Raw genomic sequence first — 20,218 nt, 5'->3', positions numbered from 1 at the left:
AAGACACCAAATGAACTAATGGTTGATTTAAAGACCTTTCGTCTACTGTAGAAATTTGACTTCATAAACTGCGCTTCCAGATTTCTGCTTTATAAATAAAAGTCTCTTAGCAGTTATTAGTTCACTTAATTGTATTTTCCAGATACTATCTTGCTCACTTTCTATTTTATTTTATGTTCATCATTTTCTTTAAACAATTCATTAAAATTTTCAAAAATACGTAATGAACATATATATAATAATGAGCATAATTTGACTGAAACTTGATGCTATAGAAAGCTTGTCTAGCAACGATGTATAGCAAGTCAATGTTTTGTACAGTACAATATTTTTCAGCGAGATTTTGACAAAGTTACCAAATAATGAAATAAAAAGTATAAATGTGGTCCAAGATTATTTGGTGTCCATCTTTATTGGAATGTCAAATTATGTGAAAGAAGTTGGAGCTAGAAAGATATTAAAGCTAAGCATTAAGGATAACAATTAGTTTACGTACATTGCTAATATTCACATTTAGGGATGGGCACGAGTGAGTTCGAGCGAGTTGTCTTTGAAACTCGACTGGATTCGAAACAGACATCTTTGAGCTCGACTCGAAAAATTTCCTCTAACGACTCGAAACTTGACTCGAATTCTGGTCGAGTTTCGAGTCGAGTCGAGCCAAAAATCAAGCCAAATCCGATGTGTAGTTTCAAGTATCTTACATAGCCAATATAATTATTGTCAATGATACTACTATTACTACTACTACTACTACTACTACTACTACTACTTATTATTATTATTATTATTATTATTATTATTATTATTATTATTATTATTATTATTATTATTATTATTATTATACAAACATGAAAGATAAGCGATTTGTATATGAATACTAATAAGTAGTTGACTACTGACCTCGGTAGTCGAGAACTCTTCAGAAGACAAGGAAATCGTTCACGAGGTTCTGTATTTGAGTTCCGGAGCAGCAAGTATTCGGGCTCGAGCCAAAAATTGTTAAAACTTATAGGGCGCCGGCCAAACAGGTCCAAAACTGCTAGACCCCAGTTTAGAGTTGTCAATGGCTCAAGCGGCTCGGCTCCAACTCATTCACTATCGAGCCAAACCGAGAAGTGAACCTAGCTAACAGTTCAACCAATCGAGCCGGCTCGAGCCGAATGCTGACCTGAGCTGAACCGAACTGACGACTCACCCCAGCCGAGCCGGCTCGAGCCATCGTCTCAGTTAAGCCAAGTCGAATCGAACCGGCTTGAGCCATGGGCTCAATTGAGCCGAACCGATGACTCATCCCAACCGAGCCGGCTCAAACCAGTCTTCGGCTCAATTGAGTCGAGCCGATGGCTCATCCGAACAGATCCGGCTAGAGCTGTTCGCTCAGTTGAACCGAGACGAGCCGGTTGACATAACTATCCGAGTTGGGCTTCTGCTTGGGCTCAAAAATTCGACAGTGCAGGTCTCAGCTTTGATTGTAAGAACTACAATATATACTTATATTGGTGCTCACGACATTTGAGACTGTCTCGTAATGAAAATCTATTGTCGTCTCGTTATTGAGACGAGACAAGATGTGAGCAGTGTCTCCTCTTGTGAGCATCACTAAAAGTATTCCACATTACTGCTTACATTTCTCATGGCTTTTGCTTTTCAGTCTAATCAGACCATGATTTCAAAACGAGTTAAAACGAGCTGAACGAGCGAGCCATTTATCAAACTCGATTCGACCCGAAACTCGATCTCGAAAACAGTAACTCGACTCGAGAAAATTACTTTCGACTTATGCACATCCCTATTCACATTATATACGTATTTCAAATCCTTTATTGATACTGCATTTCTACAACATATTTTTCTGTTGTATCGGCTATGAGAACCCTTTGGAGTTTTATATCAAAGAGTTAGCTTAGTTGGTATACGTTTACTTTACTTCTATTCGCAACGTCTTATACTTTCGTTTAAAATAAAAAAGATATAACTATATCCAAGGTTGTGATATCTCTTGTTTTAAAGAAGTAGTTTGTAAAAATGTAAGTAGCATTTGTTTCCAATACAATAATAGACTTTAAGCCATCACTATTTTCATGGTACGTTTCAACAGATGTTATGAATTAAGCGTTCTCCTAAATTACAGACATAGGGGAACATGGTGGCCAAGTGATAGAGCGCTCACCTCTGGTGGGAGGGGTCCCTAGTTCGATCTCCGGCCATGCGAGTTAATGGTAGACAACATTGCTTTAGTGGGTTTCCTCGTTTCCTCCCACATTCTGATTTCATTAATTATTTCTAACTTTCCGTTTCTTTTAGTCTAAAGGGCGTACCAGTGGGATGCAAAACTGGAAATTTAATTTCACTCATAGGTAGGCAGGTATTTAGAGGGTTCACCCCCTCCGTTTTCTCATTTAAGATACGTATTTCCAAAAATTATTTCTTATCCCTTGTTTTCCTGATAAAATTAGTATTCTGTCCAACTCCTATGTTTTTATCTTTAGCAGCATGTCCTAGGCGTTGATAAGTGAGACACTTCTATTATTTCATATAATAGTAGTAGCTGAAACACGCATTCTTCCACGGCAAGAATAAGTTTATGCAAAAAAAAAAAAAAAAAAAAAAAAAAAAAGAAAGAAAAAGAAAGAAAGAAAAAGAAAAAATAAAAATAAAGAACTAAATAGAATAAATAACAAAGAGCAACATCTTTGGCGTTCCCCTGGCTGAAATGCCAGTTATTCACACGGGAAGAACAGATTTGTGAAAGTATTTGAAGCCCTTCCCCTCTAGGTTATGGGTTTCAATTAGTTTTACCCCTGTTGTGTAGGCAACCAACATTGTTTTAAATTACGAATTATTGCCTAATATATTGTTGAACGTAACCGCATATTCACCGCTAGTGATGCTAGTTTTTTTTTCACCTACGTAGTGTTTTTTTTTTTTTTTTATTATTGTAAGCCATAGATATGTGTTACAAGTTCGATTCAAATTGCTCTAGGTGTTCCAGAGTTATGCTGCAACATGCTGCAGAGTTATGCTGCAGATAGCCTGCAGACATATATTTTTATATAAAGATAGACTAGATAGAAGAATGCTAAAGTAGTAGGCACTCGTTACTCACCTGCTAATGGATGAGATTCTGGAGTAGGCGTTGGAGTAGGAGCTGCTTTCCCATCATCATCAAAGAGAACTATTATTGGCTGCTTACTGTTGTGATGCTCATTACGACGAGCAAATCTAATCTCTACAGGATCACCGAAGACTGTTGTTGCTGTGACAAGCAAACCTAAGTTAGGTTTCACTCCAGTCACCCAATCTAACACTGCGTGTTTCACATTAAATACTTGCCAACCTGAAGTGTGCGCACCAACGTAATGGACGTTGAGAAGACGATGTATGTCTGGCGCATGAAGTTTTTGGTCATCTAGAACTTGATAGACTCTGATCTGCAGAATGATTAAAGAGAAATATTTATATAAGATACACTCTGATAAAAGTTTTAAATCATTTTCAAATTATTTGTAACAAATTTTAGTTTTGCATATATTTACTTACCAAACTTCCAGATACATTTTCTCAAACTAATTTTCGCTTTAAATCATTAATAACAACAATGAAAAAGAATGTGAAAGGATGGCGGTCAGAATCAGTACAAGATATTCTGGCTATACGAAAGATTAAAAAAAAAAAAAAAAAAAAAAAAAAACACTAGGTTCTTTTTTAAACATCTAAACATTATCATGAAGTCATAATTTAAATGTCAGTATTATCAGGTGTTATCTTAAATTTACTGGACAAATGTAGCAGTAATGTTGATTTATAACAACTTGCCTTTTAAAAGACAGGAAAAATGAAAATAAAATAAAATGAGTACTAAACATTTCCCGTGTCTTTCTATGTATGTACCTGGTGTATATACATAGAAAAAGAATATCGGTCAACGCTACTGATGTAAGTCTAGTACGTGAAATTGCCAAACATTGTAGATGTCGCTGAAGGCAGCTTATCGTAAGTCTTTTATTTTAATTACTTTGGCTTCGTAGCAAAGCTGTTATGCGAGACAAGTCCGAACTTGTCTTTCGGAGTGTTCGAGACAATGATGTACGCGACAGCAAAAACAATCGTCTCTCGTCACGATAGTGATGCTAATATTGTAAGTTAATTCAATATATAAGGATATTTATAGCCTATATTTACGTAAAACAATTTAATATGTATTTATTTTGTAAATTTCTTTTTTTTAGAAAATAACTTAATAAAATGAATGTTTTGAAGTTGACAACATGATGATACTAGGAAATAATATTTATATACAATGGGGATTGGCTTATTATGATCCCTCTTTATTTCAATACTAGAAATTTGGGGTTTAATCTCTTACAACATAACCTATTCCATGCTATCAGTGAATATCTAAAATAACTAAATTTATCTTTTACCACTACTGGAAGCTACAATAGATACTTATCATTACGGATAATGTACGTATTCATGATTCTTTTATTTGTGTTCCATTATCGCTATTGATCAAATGAAAGATAACATTCACTGGCGCATTTTATGGAATATTTTAGGTATTATATTTTTAAAAAGAAAGTAGATCAGTAGCAGTGTTTATTGCAATTTTCAAATCAGTGGAAAATACAACCGTGAAGCAGTTAAGATAATACTGTATGAACCAAATTGAGACGTGGTGGCTCAGTAGTAAAAGGTGCTCACCTCTCGTGTTTGGGGTCCTTGGCTCGATCTCAGATCTCTCCAAGTGGGCTTTGTGATAGACAAACAACATGTGCATGACTTTTCTCAAAGTTTCCCCATTTCCTTCACTTTCTTTATTCCACCATTACACTCATTATCATAGTCTCGGAGCATAACATAGGACGTTAAAAAAAGACAAGTGAGCTAAAGAAAAACTAAATAGGGAGAATATGAGTGGTGTTAAAAACATTTTGAATTACCATGACATACTTCTACATTGCGTATGTTCTCCAAAAACAACGAGGAGATGAATTCGCGACAATATGTTCCAAGCATGAGCATTCTCCCACTCAGCCATGATGACTTGAAACTTTTCAAAATATTTAATTTAACGAAATGAGAAAACAAAAGTAACCAGAAGCCAATCTATTCTTTATCATGCAGTCTAATTTCCCCACCCCTATTCCTGATTCTCCACCTGATATTACTGTGTTTACAGTAGGTGCAGTACGTTTTACTACAGTTATCTTTCCTTTCAATAGTAAGCTGAAGGAAATGATATGAGAGCTGCTTTGTATGAAGAAAAGTGTGTTGATAATGATAAAAATATATACTTTGCAAGAGCACTTGTGAAATAGAATTAATAGTACGAGTACGGTAGGCATAGTTAATGAAATACAGGTGCTGTTCCAGTTTAGGTAAACATTGATTTTTTTAAAAAAATGCAGAAGAAATGTTATTTTGGAAACCCAAGTATAAGTATTCGAAATATATCGGAATCTTACCTCTCACATACATAATAAGGTAGAAATACGAAATGCAAAGTATGCTCTTTACCTCGTCATACTCCATAAGAAACCTATGATAAAGTGAATTGCTATGTGAAGACAATGCACAAAGTGATCATAGAAGTGTCGCAAAGTTGTACCAGACGCAGAGCATAATATGTTTTATGCTATATGAAGTGTTTCCCTACTATTCCCGTTTATAAGTGTACTCAGCATCGCTGATGTGCCACGCACCCCCGCACTACTACACGGGCTCCCCTGTTGCGCTCGTACCCGTTAGATAGAAATGAAATGAAATTAAGGATTTAGGATTTAGATTTCTGGGCTTTCGGCATCTAAGTCCATTTAGCCCTTCACGTTTTGAGCGATGACATCCCTCGGCGAACACACAATTCGAGGAAAGGGAAGGAACAAAAGGATTGGGGGAAGGAAGGAAGCGGCTTGGGACCTAGAAGTTAGGTACCACTCCGTCATTTGCCTGGTGTGAATGAGGAAAACCCAGGAAAACCTCATTCAGGGTGGCTGGCCTGAAAAAGCGTTTTACACTTTTTCGACCGAGTATCCCCACCGGGAATGGAACCTGGGACCACTCGCACCGAAGGTGAGAGCGTTCGGGGCCAAGAAATGAAATTAAATCTTTTAAGTTTTACGTCTCACTGTTATGCCGGTTAGGCTAAAGGAGACAGTGATGATGAGAAATGAATGAAATGCTGGAATGAAAAAAGTGAGGAGAAATGGGAGAACCCGAGAAAATCCACGCACACGGTGTTTATCCACCACAAAACTCACTTGGCGCGGGCTGGGATTGAACCAAGGACCCCATGCACCAGAGGTGAGTGGAAGTTAGATAGAATTCTCGCTTTTAATGGTCCCTTAGCACAGATTTTTAATGTCTTCTGCACTGTAAATTTTATTGAATAAATCACCACGCTGTACATCCATAACAGGTAAGCCCTCCTAAAGTGAATCTGTACCCGGTAATGCAACTCTTCCTTTAAGAATCACTTTCCAACGTAATAAGAGTAAAATTCCTGATGAAAGAATTGACATTTATCAAGAATTTAAGTATGTTTACGTAAACTGGGACTGCACGGAAATAGATTAGAAAATTAACGCCAGGGGAAAAATAGCTCTTTTCGATCTAATACTGTATACTGTATGTTAAATCATTGGATGGAATTTATAGTGAAGTATTAATCTTCACTTGTTACATTGAATAATCTTAATTTTTTTCATTCTTTCACCTTCTTCTGGTCTAGATTAGGAGTGCTTTCATAACTTATTTCACTTAACAATTAAGTTACTGTTAACAAACTGCATCTATCCAAATGCCACAATAACATACGCAGAGTTTCATTAAGAGGGTTCAGACTCCCAAGTGCATATCATTTTAAGTGTTCGTATACATATTGTAATATGAAACAGATAAAGCTGTACTGTTATTTTACAACGCAGAATCATATGTCATGTTTCTCTTTCACGATCACTCAATCTTACAGAAGTTATTAACTAATGCTTTTATTCAATTGCAGATACGAGAATGCTATTATAAAATCTTAAATAAATTTTTGAAAACAATATTTTACGAAACATTTCTGAAACCATTGAGATCTGCAATATATATCATATGGAGTGCACTGAATTCAGCAGGTGATTATTAAAGCGAAACTTCTTCCACGCTTAACAATCACTCATGTAGGTTGGGATTAAAGTTGGTAAAATGTCTTTCATAGCTTTAAAAAGAAATGTTTCTTTTTTCACTAGAATTCAATTCGGTCCACTGCTATGCTGCAAACCAGGGGTACATGTCACACAACTAAATTTACCTCACTTGTTTCCCAAACAGCAATCATTGTTGCTGGGGCTAATGGCGTGATCCTGTAATCCAACTTTCTTGAGGTGAGATAGTGTTCTCAAATCTCGCCTAACAGTTATCAGTCGCTGATATTTTCAAGATTCTGCCATTTTAGGCGAGATGGAAACTCCCTTCTTGCCTACTTTCATCTTGCCAAAAATTATGACTAGAGAATTTTGTACTAGAGAGGGAATTTCCATACTAGATTATTGACTACAAAATCATGAAATCATGCAAAATCATAATTATTCATTGTCATTTCGTAGCCAAAATTGAAATATTCCATACAGACCGTAAGTAAATAGTTCAAACAAAGGGCGTAACCTTTTATGGAACTAGATAGATTCCGTGCTAGCAATATTTAAAAGCAAGAAAATGTATCATATTTTCAACCTTCACAGTGCAACATACATCAAATCACAGTTGAGATTAATTACAGTTGCGGGGAATAATTACCGGTACAGTTTGGTAATATTAATAATCGATTTTTTAACTCTATAATACCAGCTTATACTATTAAAAGCTCGTTGACTACGGTTGAAATCGATAATGGATAAGCACATAAGCAGGTAGAAAGGGTGTTAACATTTCGAAGTTCCTCGAATTTTCGAAGATTCCTTGCTTAAATACGATATGAAAATAATTTATTTTGTAAGTTTTACAAAATTATTCTATTTTGATACAAGAATGCGTATATCTATTTTTCTCGTGGTTACCAGTAATTTCCACTGCTTCGGTTTAAAGTCTGTCAAGAATGAAAAGGTGAATTAACCTCCTTTCCCCGCCATTTAACAAGACCTTGCACGATAATTTTGATAATAATAATAATAATAATAAACCTTTCAGACGGTATGACGCATATTTCCTTTGAGGCTTTTCGATGATTCCCTCTGCATAAAGTTAAAGTCAGTGGAGAATAGAAAGTATATTTTTAAAAATTGAATATTTTATTTACGAAATTATCGTTGAAAATATATTTTAACTAGAGGGAGGGTAAATCCTCCCTCTAGTTAAAATATATTTTCAACGATAATTTCGTAAATAAAATATTCTATGTTTTAAAATATACTTTGGTATATACTTTTCTGAGGATTCCTTATCATGCCCACTGCTTGGCGTTAAAATCAGTCGAGAGTGCGAGAGTAAATTTATCCTTTCACCTCGCGATCTAAGAAATATGTTCCTCGATAGATTTCGTGACAAAATATCGATTTTTATAAAATGTGGTGTGTATAGTTTATGGCGATTTCACACAATTCCTGCTATCTTGGAGTTAATATCAATCAATAATTAGGAAGTGAATCCCCCCTTGATATTAAAAGAAAGTATATTTCTATGTTCCGAGAATCTTTTGCAAAAATTTTCGAATTTTTGTGAAACAATGAAATTCCGAAAGGGTAAGGCGAACTAAATCTCCAAATAATAATAATGATAAAAATGTTGATCGCTTCACTAGTGGTAAAACAAACATAAAAATTTCATGAAGTTGGTTAGTCCTAAAAGGCAGAAAAAGCTGTCCTTGAAGGATTTGTCCTTCATTCGTCTCCGTTATAACTTGTAAAGAATGTTAGATTTCAATCTGCATATTGCAAATTTCCTACTTGTTCCTTTTGGACGAGAATAACAAATATAATAGTGAACTAAATCGAATTCGATATTTCAACCGATTTACGTAATTCATGACCCATATATACTGAAAAAGTTATTTTTGATGTATGTCTGTCTGTTAGCACATGCCTAGACGTCAATCAAAGTGGTTTCTTGACTTTCAGCCCATTCTCCAAGAATAAGGGTAGTATTTTGTAAAGTGTAAATCAAAATTCGATTTACTCGAAAACAACTCTATTTATATTAATTTAATTTTAGTTAGCAATCTTTCATATTGGGAGTGTAGCTGACGGAAACTAGCAATATTAAAAATAGGCTGTTGATTTTTATATGTATGATCTCTAATAGAGATGGAGATTTATATCAAATGTTTTTATTGTTTTACAACTTCATCGTGCTGATGGTTATTAATGTAGTACAAAAATTACCTCATCAGTACAGAAATTCGCGCATCATACTTTTAGGCGAGATGGGGTTAGACAATATGGGAATTAAAATCTCGCCTAAAATATCGAAAATCATTATCTTGGAGAAATCAGTGGCTTATAAGATGTTAGGCGAGATGGGGTTAGGGAAGATGGGATTGAACCTGAAATGGTGTAGTAAAGAACGGCCTGTACTGTGAGGATTGATCTTGCAAATGGTCTTGCTTCTAAATGATATTGCTTCTAAACTGATGTAAACAAATAAAGAAAACTACATAGTTCAATGTTTAGAATAGAAACTGCATAGCGACATATGGTGCGCTGCAGATTGTATCCTTACATAGGTTTGCTATGGAATCTTCGGACTATTTTGAAAACGTTTCGATATCATGTTCTTTGTAATTAAATTGTTTTTTTTTTTAATACTGGATAACCAAGAGCATTTGGCATATATATATGTATGTATATATTGTAAATCAATATTATAATATATTCCTTCCTGTTCTGCTTAATGACCCTCCAGTACATTGTAGCACATTTTTTATATTTTCTGATCTTAAAGTACAACAGGAATTTCTGTTCTACCTAATCTGAACCAAAAAGCGATATTTAGATCTCAGATTTAATAGAAATTATTTTCCCGACAATTGCGGTTACTTTTAGGGTTTCTTGACTTTTGTATTGTCCCTGAAATTAAATCACCTCTAGGAGGGACTACCATCATTTTACTACTAGCATATTTGCTCAACGTCTACTGGTCATCTACAACTTCACCGATGTTTGTTGTATACAATGCAAAGCTTAAGTGCTTCTTAAAATTGTTTCCTGTATAAAATAGAAATAAATTAAAATTTATGAATATAATTTACAAATCTAAGTAAGGTGGCGTATATAGAAAAGGTGGGTTAAATATAACAAGAAAGTTTAATTATTTTCTTTTTAATTTTAAAACACCCCATACTACCTGTAAGTTCTCTTATAAGAAATAATTTTATCTCTTAACAGGATTATTTAATTTTATTTTTAATATTAATTTAGAAATGTGAGACTACAAAAAGTGCTATATCACCTAGCGCACGCTATTTAAAAAAAAAATCAACTAATAGTTTCGAAGAAAAACTGTAATGGTGTAACGTAACTAAAATGAATTACGTTGAAGTAACTGAGATGTCGACAGTTTAGATTATAGTATAGCCATGTTATGAGAAGAAATGCTGATTATGTCGGTAAGTGTGTGGGGAATGTGGAAGTCGAAGGCGAAAGAGCAAAAGGAAGACAAAAGAGGTGAATAGATTGTGTGAGCATTGTGTGAGCGTGGACTTAGAAGAAAAGGAATTAATAGAGAATGACGTTTGAGACGAACCAAGAAGGAAGTGAATCATCAAAAATGTCGACCCTGCTTAAATGGGAACCAAAATAATGTAAATTTTAAATGATAGTGTGAACCGTGCTGCAATAAAACATTTAAGTGATATATTTTATCCCATTTGTAGATAGTACCGCGTACAGTATTCATTGAATTTCTACCTGGAAATTATAGTATAAAGTAAACAAATGGTGATATGTGATTGGCTGAGAGCATTGCCTCTTCTCCAACTGATGTATTTAATTTAAAGTACATTAGAAGGATATACGAATATATTGATATATGTCATTGTTGAACCACGAATTAGTGAACAAATTTTGAAACTAGAGTAGTTAATATAAACAAAGCTTATCGATTTGTTTAATTTGTTTTAGGAGTTAGACCTACTTTTGCTCTTATTGAATAAACACAATGTTTATTCGAGGTAATGTCTGCAACTACTCAACCAAGTTAGACAATTTTGTTTTCTAATCATTGGAGATGTGTTCTTTTTTCAATAATAAAAGACTATGTATTATAACTCTTGAACTCAAAGCAACTGAACTGAGTTTTTATATACAGCACCTTACTATGCTTATACTAATAATTGTTGTTTAGGCAGTGGGCAAAGATCGGTAGATTTATCAAACAGTAAAAGAATGTTTGTCCATGATTGATTATGTAATATATAATGTAATCCTTTAGGTCATACTATTTCAATGTATATAATTGCTTTACTATTGTTCGTAATGTTTCAACTTTTGTACGTGGAAGTGTTGACTAAATTGCCTCAATATCAAAAGACAGTTGTTAAAAATGATACAGATTGTCCTATGTTTATTTAGTATAAATTCCTTCGTTAGAGAGAGTACATCCACGTTTTCGTGGGGGCAAGTATTATGTTATTGGTTAGTTAGTTGCACGCTCGCAAATAAAGGTGCAGGTCATTCGGAACCTATGAAGTATTACTATTGCAAAATGATTGCACTTTATTAAAAATAAGGTTTCCTTTTAGATCTTCCAGTGGAAAATTTATAAAAACATAGGTATGCTTAGTATGCTAACTCGTATGGGATAGTTGACAAGAAAGGATCGAAAATCGTATCCAATATATGTTGTACTCCTACAGAATCTATTATCAGTCTTCAGTACATACTATCTTGAAAAGATTAATCTAGCATGACAAGAAAACCAAATGAAAATGTTCCAAATCAGCTAACCAAATAGTTAATTTTATCAAAGGAAATATACAATACGATATTTTCGGCAGATATACAGGGTGTTAATGAACTATATTGACAAACTGTAAGAGGTGATTCCTTACATCAAAATAAGAGAAAAAGTTCGTATAGGCCTGTGGGGAAAAGTGCATAGTTTCAGAGCATGGGCTGTCCAAAATCGCGAAAAAGCCAAATTTCAAGAGACTCTATTTCGAAATTGAGAGACTGTGGATGGTGGTCCTTATCAGCGTAAAGGAAGTCACGAATACGGAATCCAAATATGCATATTTCATTGATGTTGAATTGGTGTACAGAGTATTCCCTGCAGGGAGAAATTCCCAGACATGACATGAACCCGAATTTTGAGATATGCTCTGGCTTTATGATTGGCCTAAAGTAGGCAAATGATAAGTCTTGATAGCAGAACACAAAATCATTTGGTGCATTGTCGGAAGTGTTATGGATCGTCAGCAGCACGGTCTCTTATACTCGGGAAAAAGCATGCTGCAATGTTTTCTTTCACACTTGTAAGTGAAGAAAACGTTAAATATACCATGACGAAATACATCGCGTCACACGTTACTCTGAACACACACGCATAAATGGAGCTGCCGGTTCCTAACACTTCCGACTTCCCTTCGAAGCATTGGATGTCTAATGTTGTCAAGGCTTATCTCCTGCCTACTTTAAACTCTCCTTAAAATCAGGTTATATCTGAAAATTCTATTGAGAGCAAATCTGAGAACTACACCCTGTAGGGAATACCCTGTACACTTATTGAAAATTGATGCACTTTTAGATTGTGTATTCGTGGCTTTCTTTACCATCCACAGTCTCTCAATTTCGAAATAGGGCCTCTTGAAATTTAGCTTTTTCGCGATTTTGGACAGCCCTAGCTCTGAAACTATGCACTTTTCGCCATAGGTCTATATGAACTTTTTCTCTTATTTTGATTTGAGGAATCACCTCTTACAGTTTGTCCGCATAGTTCATTAACATCCTGTATATTGTATTTCTAGATAGAAATTTTATGAACACTTTATACTTGCTATGAATCGGATAAAATATGATATCACTTAATGTTTCATTCTAGCATGGTTGACATAATCATTTAGATCACCATACTATAGGTACGTTATTACATTACACTTTCTCTTCTGAAGTATGCACATTTAAAAAATGCTTGCGCTAGGTTATGTAACACTTATAGTTTCAAATTTCTAAACTATTATTAGAAGTAAAATTAATCAATTATATTGGTAGGTAAAAGTATTTTCAATGAGGAAACACTACAGATAATTATAGACTGATTCAAGATTTTTAAAAAAATAATTAAATTGTATTATTGTATCTAACACAATTTTCCATATATATAGTATATAATGTTACTTACACACGCATTTGTAATTTCTTTTCATAGATCTTGAAGATCTATTTCTATTTTACGCAGGAAACTACAATTAAGCAAAAGCACTGAAGCTTTGTAATGCAAACAAACGGCCAATAGGCATTGTGTGAAAATTATAGTTATGCTTATAGTAAAATAATTGTAGCCATATTGCTAAATTAATTTCAGGGATGAAATGATCTACAAAAATCAAGGACCCTGAAGGAAAGTTCAATCGTCAGGAAAATAGTTACTATTAAATTTCTCCAAAATCTACATATCTCTTTTTGCAAAGGTTAAATAAACATGATTAGGGAGAACAGGAATTTCTGTTCTGCATAAAGATCAGATGGGATAAAAGAATGTGCAACGAAGTGCTATAAGGTCATTAGGTAGAATAAGAAGACATCGTATCTCTCAAACAAAATCCGAAATCACCCTGTTGTAGATAACATATATTGGAAAATAATGAAAAACATGTTTAACTACAAGCAGAACATAAGCGTTGTATGGGTTTATTAAACAATTAATCTTATAGCTATTCATTTTGAGAGTATAGTTTTCATTTAGGGAATTCCTGTAGCTGTGTAAAACAATCGGAAATAGGTTATGAAGCAAAAACCTTACATACAATTGGTAATTTGGTAAAGAAATTTAACATTACGTAATTGTGGTAGGTAAAGAAATCCAGAAACTTACCAAATAGTACGGAGAAGTGAATAATGAGGGGTGAAGTAACTTAAGCGGTGTTCGCATTTTATAAAGATGTAGTTCAGCTTCTAAGACGGTCTCTGTCTCCTCTAAACCAGATATGTTGAAGTAAAAGAAGTGTGATAACGAATTGTCTGTAATAGACAAAAAAAGAAAAAAAAGACTTTCAATTGTAATGTCTTTATCTAAAAGAAAAAGTAAACACATATATTAGAATATATATTATTTGTAGATGAAAATATATAGATAGAAATCAAGTTTAAAATATTTCTTGAACACTCTTGTACTGCATGAAAATATACAGATAGAAATCAAGTTTAAAATATTTCTTGAGCACTCTTGTACTGCAAAAAAATAAATCTGCGTTGAGCATGCTTTGGACATCTTTTGGTAACTACTTTTGGTCATTGTTGAACATGTCTAAAAGTGAATAATTTCTAACAGTGGTTAAATTGCCCTATTATGTTCATAATGCACCTAACATCTGATGTGCCAATGGGTATGTGGTCAAAAAAGACTATTAAGCATAGTTAGACTCTTTGAACAGCCCGAATGTCACATATTGTCTCTTATTACTTTTTGGCACCTTGCCAGACATGCACACCGAAGTTTTTGTTATGGGGAGAACCAATTTCTTCTTTAAAAAATGAGTATTGACATTATGCTATCACATATAAAAAAGGCGAAGGATAGAACCGAACCTGGGACCCCACGCGCAGCAAGAGCACACTCTACCACAGAGTCAGTGCGGGTCGTAAGAAAATACCTAGGAAGTGACAAATAAATATATAATTCATTCATTCTAACACTTGATTGTTAATTAGCAGGGCCCGGATTTTGTTGACCTAAAATTTTCTAAAAAGTGACCTATAAAATGACACTAAAATTTCTGTAAAATGACCCTAAAATTCACAAAAATTGACCTTAAAACTTGTATTTTTTAAAAACGTTTATTTCGTTAAACATTGACATTTAAAAAAATATCAATTGGATTTTAATTAACGTTTCTCACTCATATTCAAAAAGTTTTCTTTCAGTTAGTTGCAGTCCATTGATCATTTATGTCCATTGATCAGTCCATTGTACGGCATTGTAAGTATTGAAAGCGTCAATTCACTCCCGAGTTAAAGCCAGGAAGCACTCTTAAACAGTAAAAGTTCGCAAGTGTAGACTTCATGAAAATAATAGATGAGATAGTCTTTGTACGACTTCTAATCCATTTTTAGTTATTCACGTAATCACATCCTTTGTGGTCAACAACCCAAAACTTTCTGTTTGGACACTTACCAACTCCCACCTTTCGTCAACCCACTACAGCTTTGTTTTCATTAGCTTGTTAAGAATGCAGTTTTTCCACCCCAATAGTCAGGAAGCATGAAAAGAGATTATTTAACTTAGTTTTTTTCACATCCATAAACAGTGTTCATTTTAAGATTTCCTTATGTAGAAGAAAAAGAATAAAAAAGGCCATAAGTGACCTAAAAGTGACATTAAAATAGTGAAAAATGACATGAAACTTCAAAACAGTAAAAAGTGACCAAAAGTTGACCCTAAAAAATATAATTTTAGAACCTAGAGTTGATGGATAACGTTCTTATTTAAATTTGCCTTGTCCTATGCGTCACAGAAAAAAGTTGACTTGTCAACAAAATCCGGGCCCTGTTAATTAGTAGCAATAAATATATCTAGTTTAATATTTTAGAATATATTTTTTAATATCATTAGTTTTTTTAACATTTTAATTTCACATCTTTGACTGACTGACTTCTATAAAAAAAAAAAAAAGACAATGAGAATTGAACGGTCCAGATTATAAGAGAGCAAAATAATGCATGTTATGTACTTATAGGTGGTATTTAAATGAAAATATTCACACGTTCGATAGATCACATTCAATCTGCAATTTAAGCACACACAGTTTGAAATGCTTTTATCTTCTGAGTTTAAATACTTCTCTTCATATTTCCTATCAAATCTTTACCTAATTTTCCAATCTTTTAGCTTTTCAATATTCTCATTGTATCCAACCTACCTGCCATCATTTTATTTCATTTAGTAGGGATCATAGCCTACGTGGGGTTCCTAGTTCGATCCCTGCTCGCGCTAAGTGGTCTTTGTGATAGACAAACATCGTGCAGGTGAACGTTTTCGGTGTATACCTGTTTCCTCCCACTTATTTCATTACATTCTCATCTTCACCGTTTTCCTTTAAATATCTGGTATAATCGTGGATCGTAAAACTTAAAGGTTTCATTTCATTTTTCTACTATTGTGCTATTCGAACATGTTTATCACTTTTACATATGTTTTAAGGATATACCAGTATAATAGTTTTCTTAATTTTTAAAAAAATAGTGTTAATAAAAATTCCTTCTTTTATTTGGAATTAATAGAACGCCGACTTATTTTTAAATATTAAAGGCTACCAGACGAGTGTAAGCTATTAGAATTTGTTTAATCAATCCTGTTTGGAGATTCTCATCCAGAACGTGCGATTTACTTGAATATTTTTTGTGTGTTAAATATTATTTGTGTGTGACTAATATAGAATATTATAGAACCAAAAAGGCATACCTCGAGAAACACTTGTGGCCCATGAGCCACAATTTGACAGAATGCTAGGCAAATGGAGAATACACTTCACTGATAACAAGAGTCTGGCACCTAGCGCAGTAAAGACAATAGCGCTAAACATGTAGTGGGCCTAAAATGCCTTAAGACTAGTGTTACCTACGAGACGAGACACTAATCGAAACGAAAAATATTTTTTTAAAAAATTCGAGACAAGACATGAACACGACAATTCTCGTTTCGTTTTCGAGACGAGACGAGAAGTTCGTCGAATCTCGTGGGCAACACTAGTTCATGCAAGTCTTAGATTTCAAACAGTTTTAATATTACATGATTCATATTATAAAGGCTATAAGTTGATAAAGTGGTTGTACGAACAGAATGAAGAGAATTTATCAACATTTCAAGATGCGCGAGTCATTACATAATATATTCCAATAATAAACATGATTTAGATGTTGTTATATCACACATTTCGTAATCTTCTCGTGACACGGAAGGATATGATAACTTCTAGGTGGAATCAAGCAAAAAAATCCAGGCCATAAATTTTGTATATAAATTTAGAAAACGAGACGAGGAAAAGCTTTTTTTTTAATTGAGACGAGACGAGAATTCTACAAAAATTTACGAGATGAGACGCGAAAACGTTATGTGTTGTTTCGTCTCGTGCGCAATAGACCTTAAGACCGAGGAATATACCTTGCAGAATTACAGCAGGAAACTATCAGTTTTTAGTATGGAATTGAACTATTTGGTAGCCTTGCGTAAGTGGGGGAGTCTAATAGAAATGCTATATCAGTCCGTCCGTCAACAGGTGTCAGATCAAAAATGGTAAAATACAAGTTTTGTTATATGAAGTTAGTTTGCCAAGAACAGATTCTATTCCTTTCTTATTCCTTTATTTCAACCGGAAATGCTACAAATCTACAATTTCTGGTATCAACGTTAATCACTATAGAGCAAAAAGTGTAATAGATAGCGAGAAACGAATACTTCATATGAATTCAATGTTCCAAGGATAGATTAAATCTTCGCTCTTGTAACTCAACCGAAACTGAAAGTGGTTGAAATCAGTTGCAATTTCCAGTTTTAATATTGATCCCAATAAAGCTAAAACGGTAGTAGTGTGCTAGATTTTTTCTTTCTCAAGTATGGGTTCAATCTCGGCACTGATTCTTCCATTGTAACTGAAAGTAACTGAAATCTACTATTTCTGACTTCAGGGCAGATCATCGAATGTAGTAAGGGATAGCGAGAAATGGTTTTATTTCATAAATTCAGCGTTCCAGGAAGAGAGGTACAACTCCACTTTTCCCTCTATTAAAACCAAGAAGGTAGAAATTTGATACAATTCCCGGTGTCAATATTTATACACAAAAAACAAATAATCTTCAAATTTCTTGCTTCTGAGTTTTTCTTGAGCCGGAGAAAAAGGTAAAAGTCACTGGGGCTAGATCTGGAGAAGTGGGTGCGTGTTCGAGCAGTTCGAAGCATGCTTCTTCCATCCCGACTTCAACTTTGTGTGCGGGTGCGTTGTGCTCTTTGGTTAACATTCTTGGTACCCAACGGACAGAGAGCTTTTTCATGTGCAGTTCGTTGGTAAGAATTCGTTGAATGCTGTCGTATGAGATCTCTGTGGTGTCATCTAAATGTCTGATGACATTCTTCGGTCTGCCAACACAACACTTTTTGACTTATCGTCGGTTAGGGATGTCGAAGGGCTACCGTGGATGTTCTACTCAGCTTAAACTCTTTGCACCATCGTGTAACTGTGAAATGTGGAGCAGCTTAGTCCCCCAGTGTTCCTACTAAATCAGAGTGTATATCTTTTGTACACTTTTTTTAAAAAACAAAAGTACTTGATGACAATTCTCATTGCGTTTTTCTCCATTTAGTGTGATCATCTGATTATTCATATTCAGTGAATATATCCCCCAGAAATAATGACCTATTTATTTATTTATTTATTTTACAAAGATTTGCTGAGAGTATAGAGAAGGGAAATTATTTGATTTAAAAGCGATTATAATTATTTTTGGATCACTTTTCGTAGTTTTCGAGAAAATCTATAAAAAAACAGTTTTTGTTTAAGATAGAAATTGATGGTATATAAAAACCACCCCACTTGTTAAGGAGAACTAACACTAAAATATGCAACCTTTGATTTTGACCTTAGAAAAGTTAAAGTACACACCATCGTTAATTAAATATAACAAAAAATGATTATTAACTCTTACATATTATTTTTTTGTTAACTTAAAATGTGATGTATTGTCGATCGAAATATGTAATCAAGCTGAAAGAATAATGTAACCTGAGAATATATTTTCATACGTAATTGAAATTCATAATTCAGTCAAGTTAGAAGAGAGTTCTGTACATAAAAAATTGATAACGTGATAGCTAGCGTGACAAAAACGAAACAACAGTTGTAAACAAATATACAAATGAAACAATATATAAACATTAATAGAGATTAAATTTTTAAAAAGGCATGAAACATGAAACTTTCCACTAAATTGCCTTCAGTGAGTAATTTATATCTTAATAAATTTGTATACTTGTAATTCGATTTTTTTACAATTCAATCTTTTATTGATGTTGAAATGACGTAATTTATACCTGCGTGAAAAATATAAGAAAACATTGTTATGAATATTCTAGATTTAAGAAAGAATTTAATAATGAAAATGAGTTAAGAGACGTAATCCCTGAAGATGAAAGTTGCAAGCCGCTTTTAAAATCCCACCATTTAAATAAATTATACGGTAAATTGAGAACAAAAATTCCTTAATTTTTTCATTGTTAATATCCCCGCAGAGACTACTCTGACTATAGCAGTATACAGAATTTTATGTATTACTGTTCACAACATCTTCATTGCAATTCCCATTCATATTCTGTTTCGACTATAATTTTCTGTGAATATGATATTTCGAAAAATAAAATGGCGCTTACATTCCATAAAAATAAGTGAAATTAAGATATTTAAGTGATTCTCTTGTCACATATTTATTATAGGGAAACTCACCTCTTTCAATAAAACTGCGAACGACTTTTGCATTGTATGGATTTTTTCCTCGTGTGATGCCATTAGAATCTGCAATTGTGTTGTATAGTTCCATCATGAATTGCGGTGGGACTTGGTGATGATGTCGCTCACCTGGATCAGGCAATCCAAACACCTGTAATGAAAAGTTATTATTGTCAATAATAATATTATAGACGATATACACTCTTATACCTTTTCGTTGATTCGTAAAGATTAGTAAATAAATCGACTACTTTAGCCATTTAGAACTCTTTTAGTTTATGAAGAAGGTAAAATTTTATCACTAGAAAGAGAAGATGTTTTAAATTATAATCTTGGTTCCCAAATATTTCTCTACTGCTTGCTGCTTATGTTATTCTTGCTCTTATTTCATTTGTGTAAAAGAAGGACGTTCATCATTATTTGGTTCTTATCATCTCCTTCATTTTAAATTTTAAATTTTAAAAATGATTTTGTTTTAAATAGACTTTTATTAATAAGTACTCATGAGAAACGTTGTTCGTGTGGCGTTGTTGTCTTTATGGACAGTGTGGAATCATTGCATTCTCCGTCTGAAAATCTTAATTT

At 33.7% G+C, this 20,218-nt stretch overlaps 1 protein-coding gene and 1 long non-coding RNA gene across 2 annotated transcripts in view; one reads left to right on the top strand and one right to left on the bottom strand.

Annotated features, from left to right (window-relative positions):
• LOC145685878 (bone morphogenetic protein 2-like) overlaps positions 1 to 20,218 on the bottom strand; it is a 28,959-nt gene that overhangs the window by 7,642 nt on the left and 1,099 nt on the right. The window contains exons 2-4 of the mRNA XM_081758597.1: positions 19,631 to 19,784; positions 14,014 to 14,159; positions 3,110 to 3,434 (exon numbers count right to left, since the gene is read on the bottom strand). Coding sequence (XP_081614723.1) covers positions 3,110 to 3,434; positions 14,014 to 14,159; positions 19,631 to 19,784 — 625 coding nt within the window. The remainder of the gene's footprint in view (positions 1 to 3,109; positions 3,435 to 14,013; positions 14,160 to 19,630; positions 19,785 to 20,218) is intronic.
• LOC145685880 (uncharacterized) overlaps positions 4,075 to 20,218 on the top strand; it is a 131,652-nt gene continuing 115,508 nt past the window's right edge. Inside the window, exon 1 of the long non-coding RNA XR_014131496.1 lies at positions 4,075 to 4,141. This is a non-coding gene — a long non-coding RNA (uncharacterized LOC145685880). The remainder of the gene's footprint in view (positions 4,142 to 20,218) is intronic.

Source organism: Thermobia domestica, chromosome 5 (assembly GCF_964235325.1).
Source record: "Thermobia domestica chromosome 5, izTheDome1.hap1.1, whole genome shotgun sequence".
NCBI lineage: Eukaryota > Metazoa > Arthropoda > Insecta > Zygentoma > Lepismatidae > Thermobia > Thermobia domestica.
Note: the sequence above shows the minus strand (reverse complement) of the source record. Positions and strands in the feature narration are given on the sequence as shown.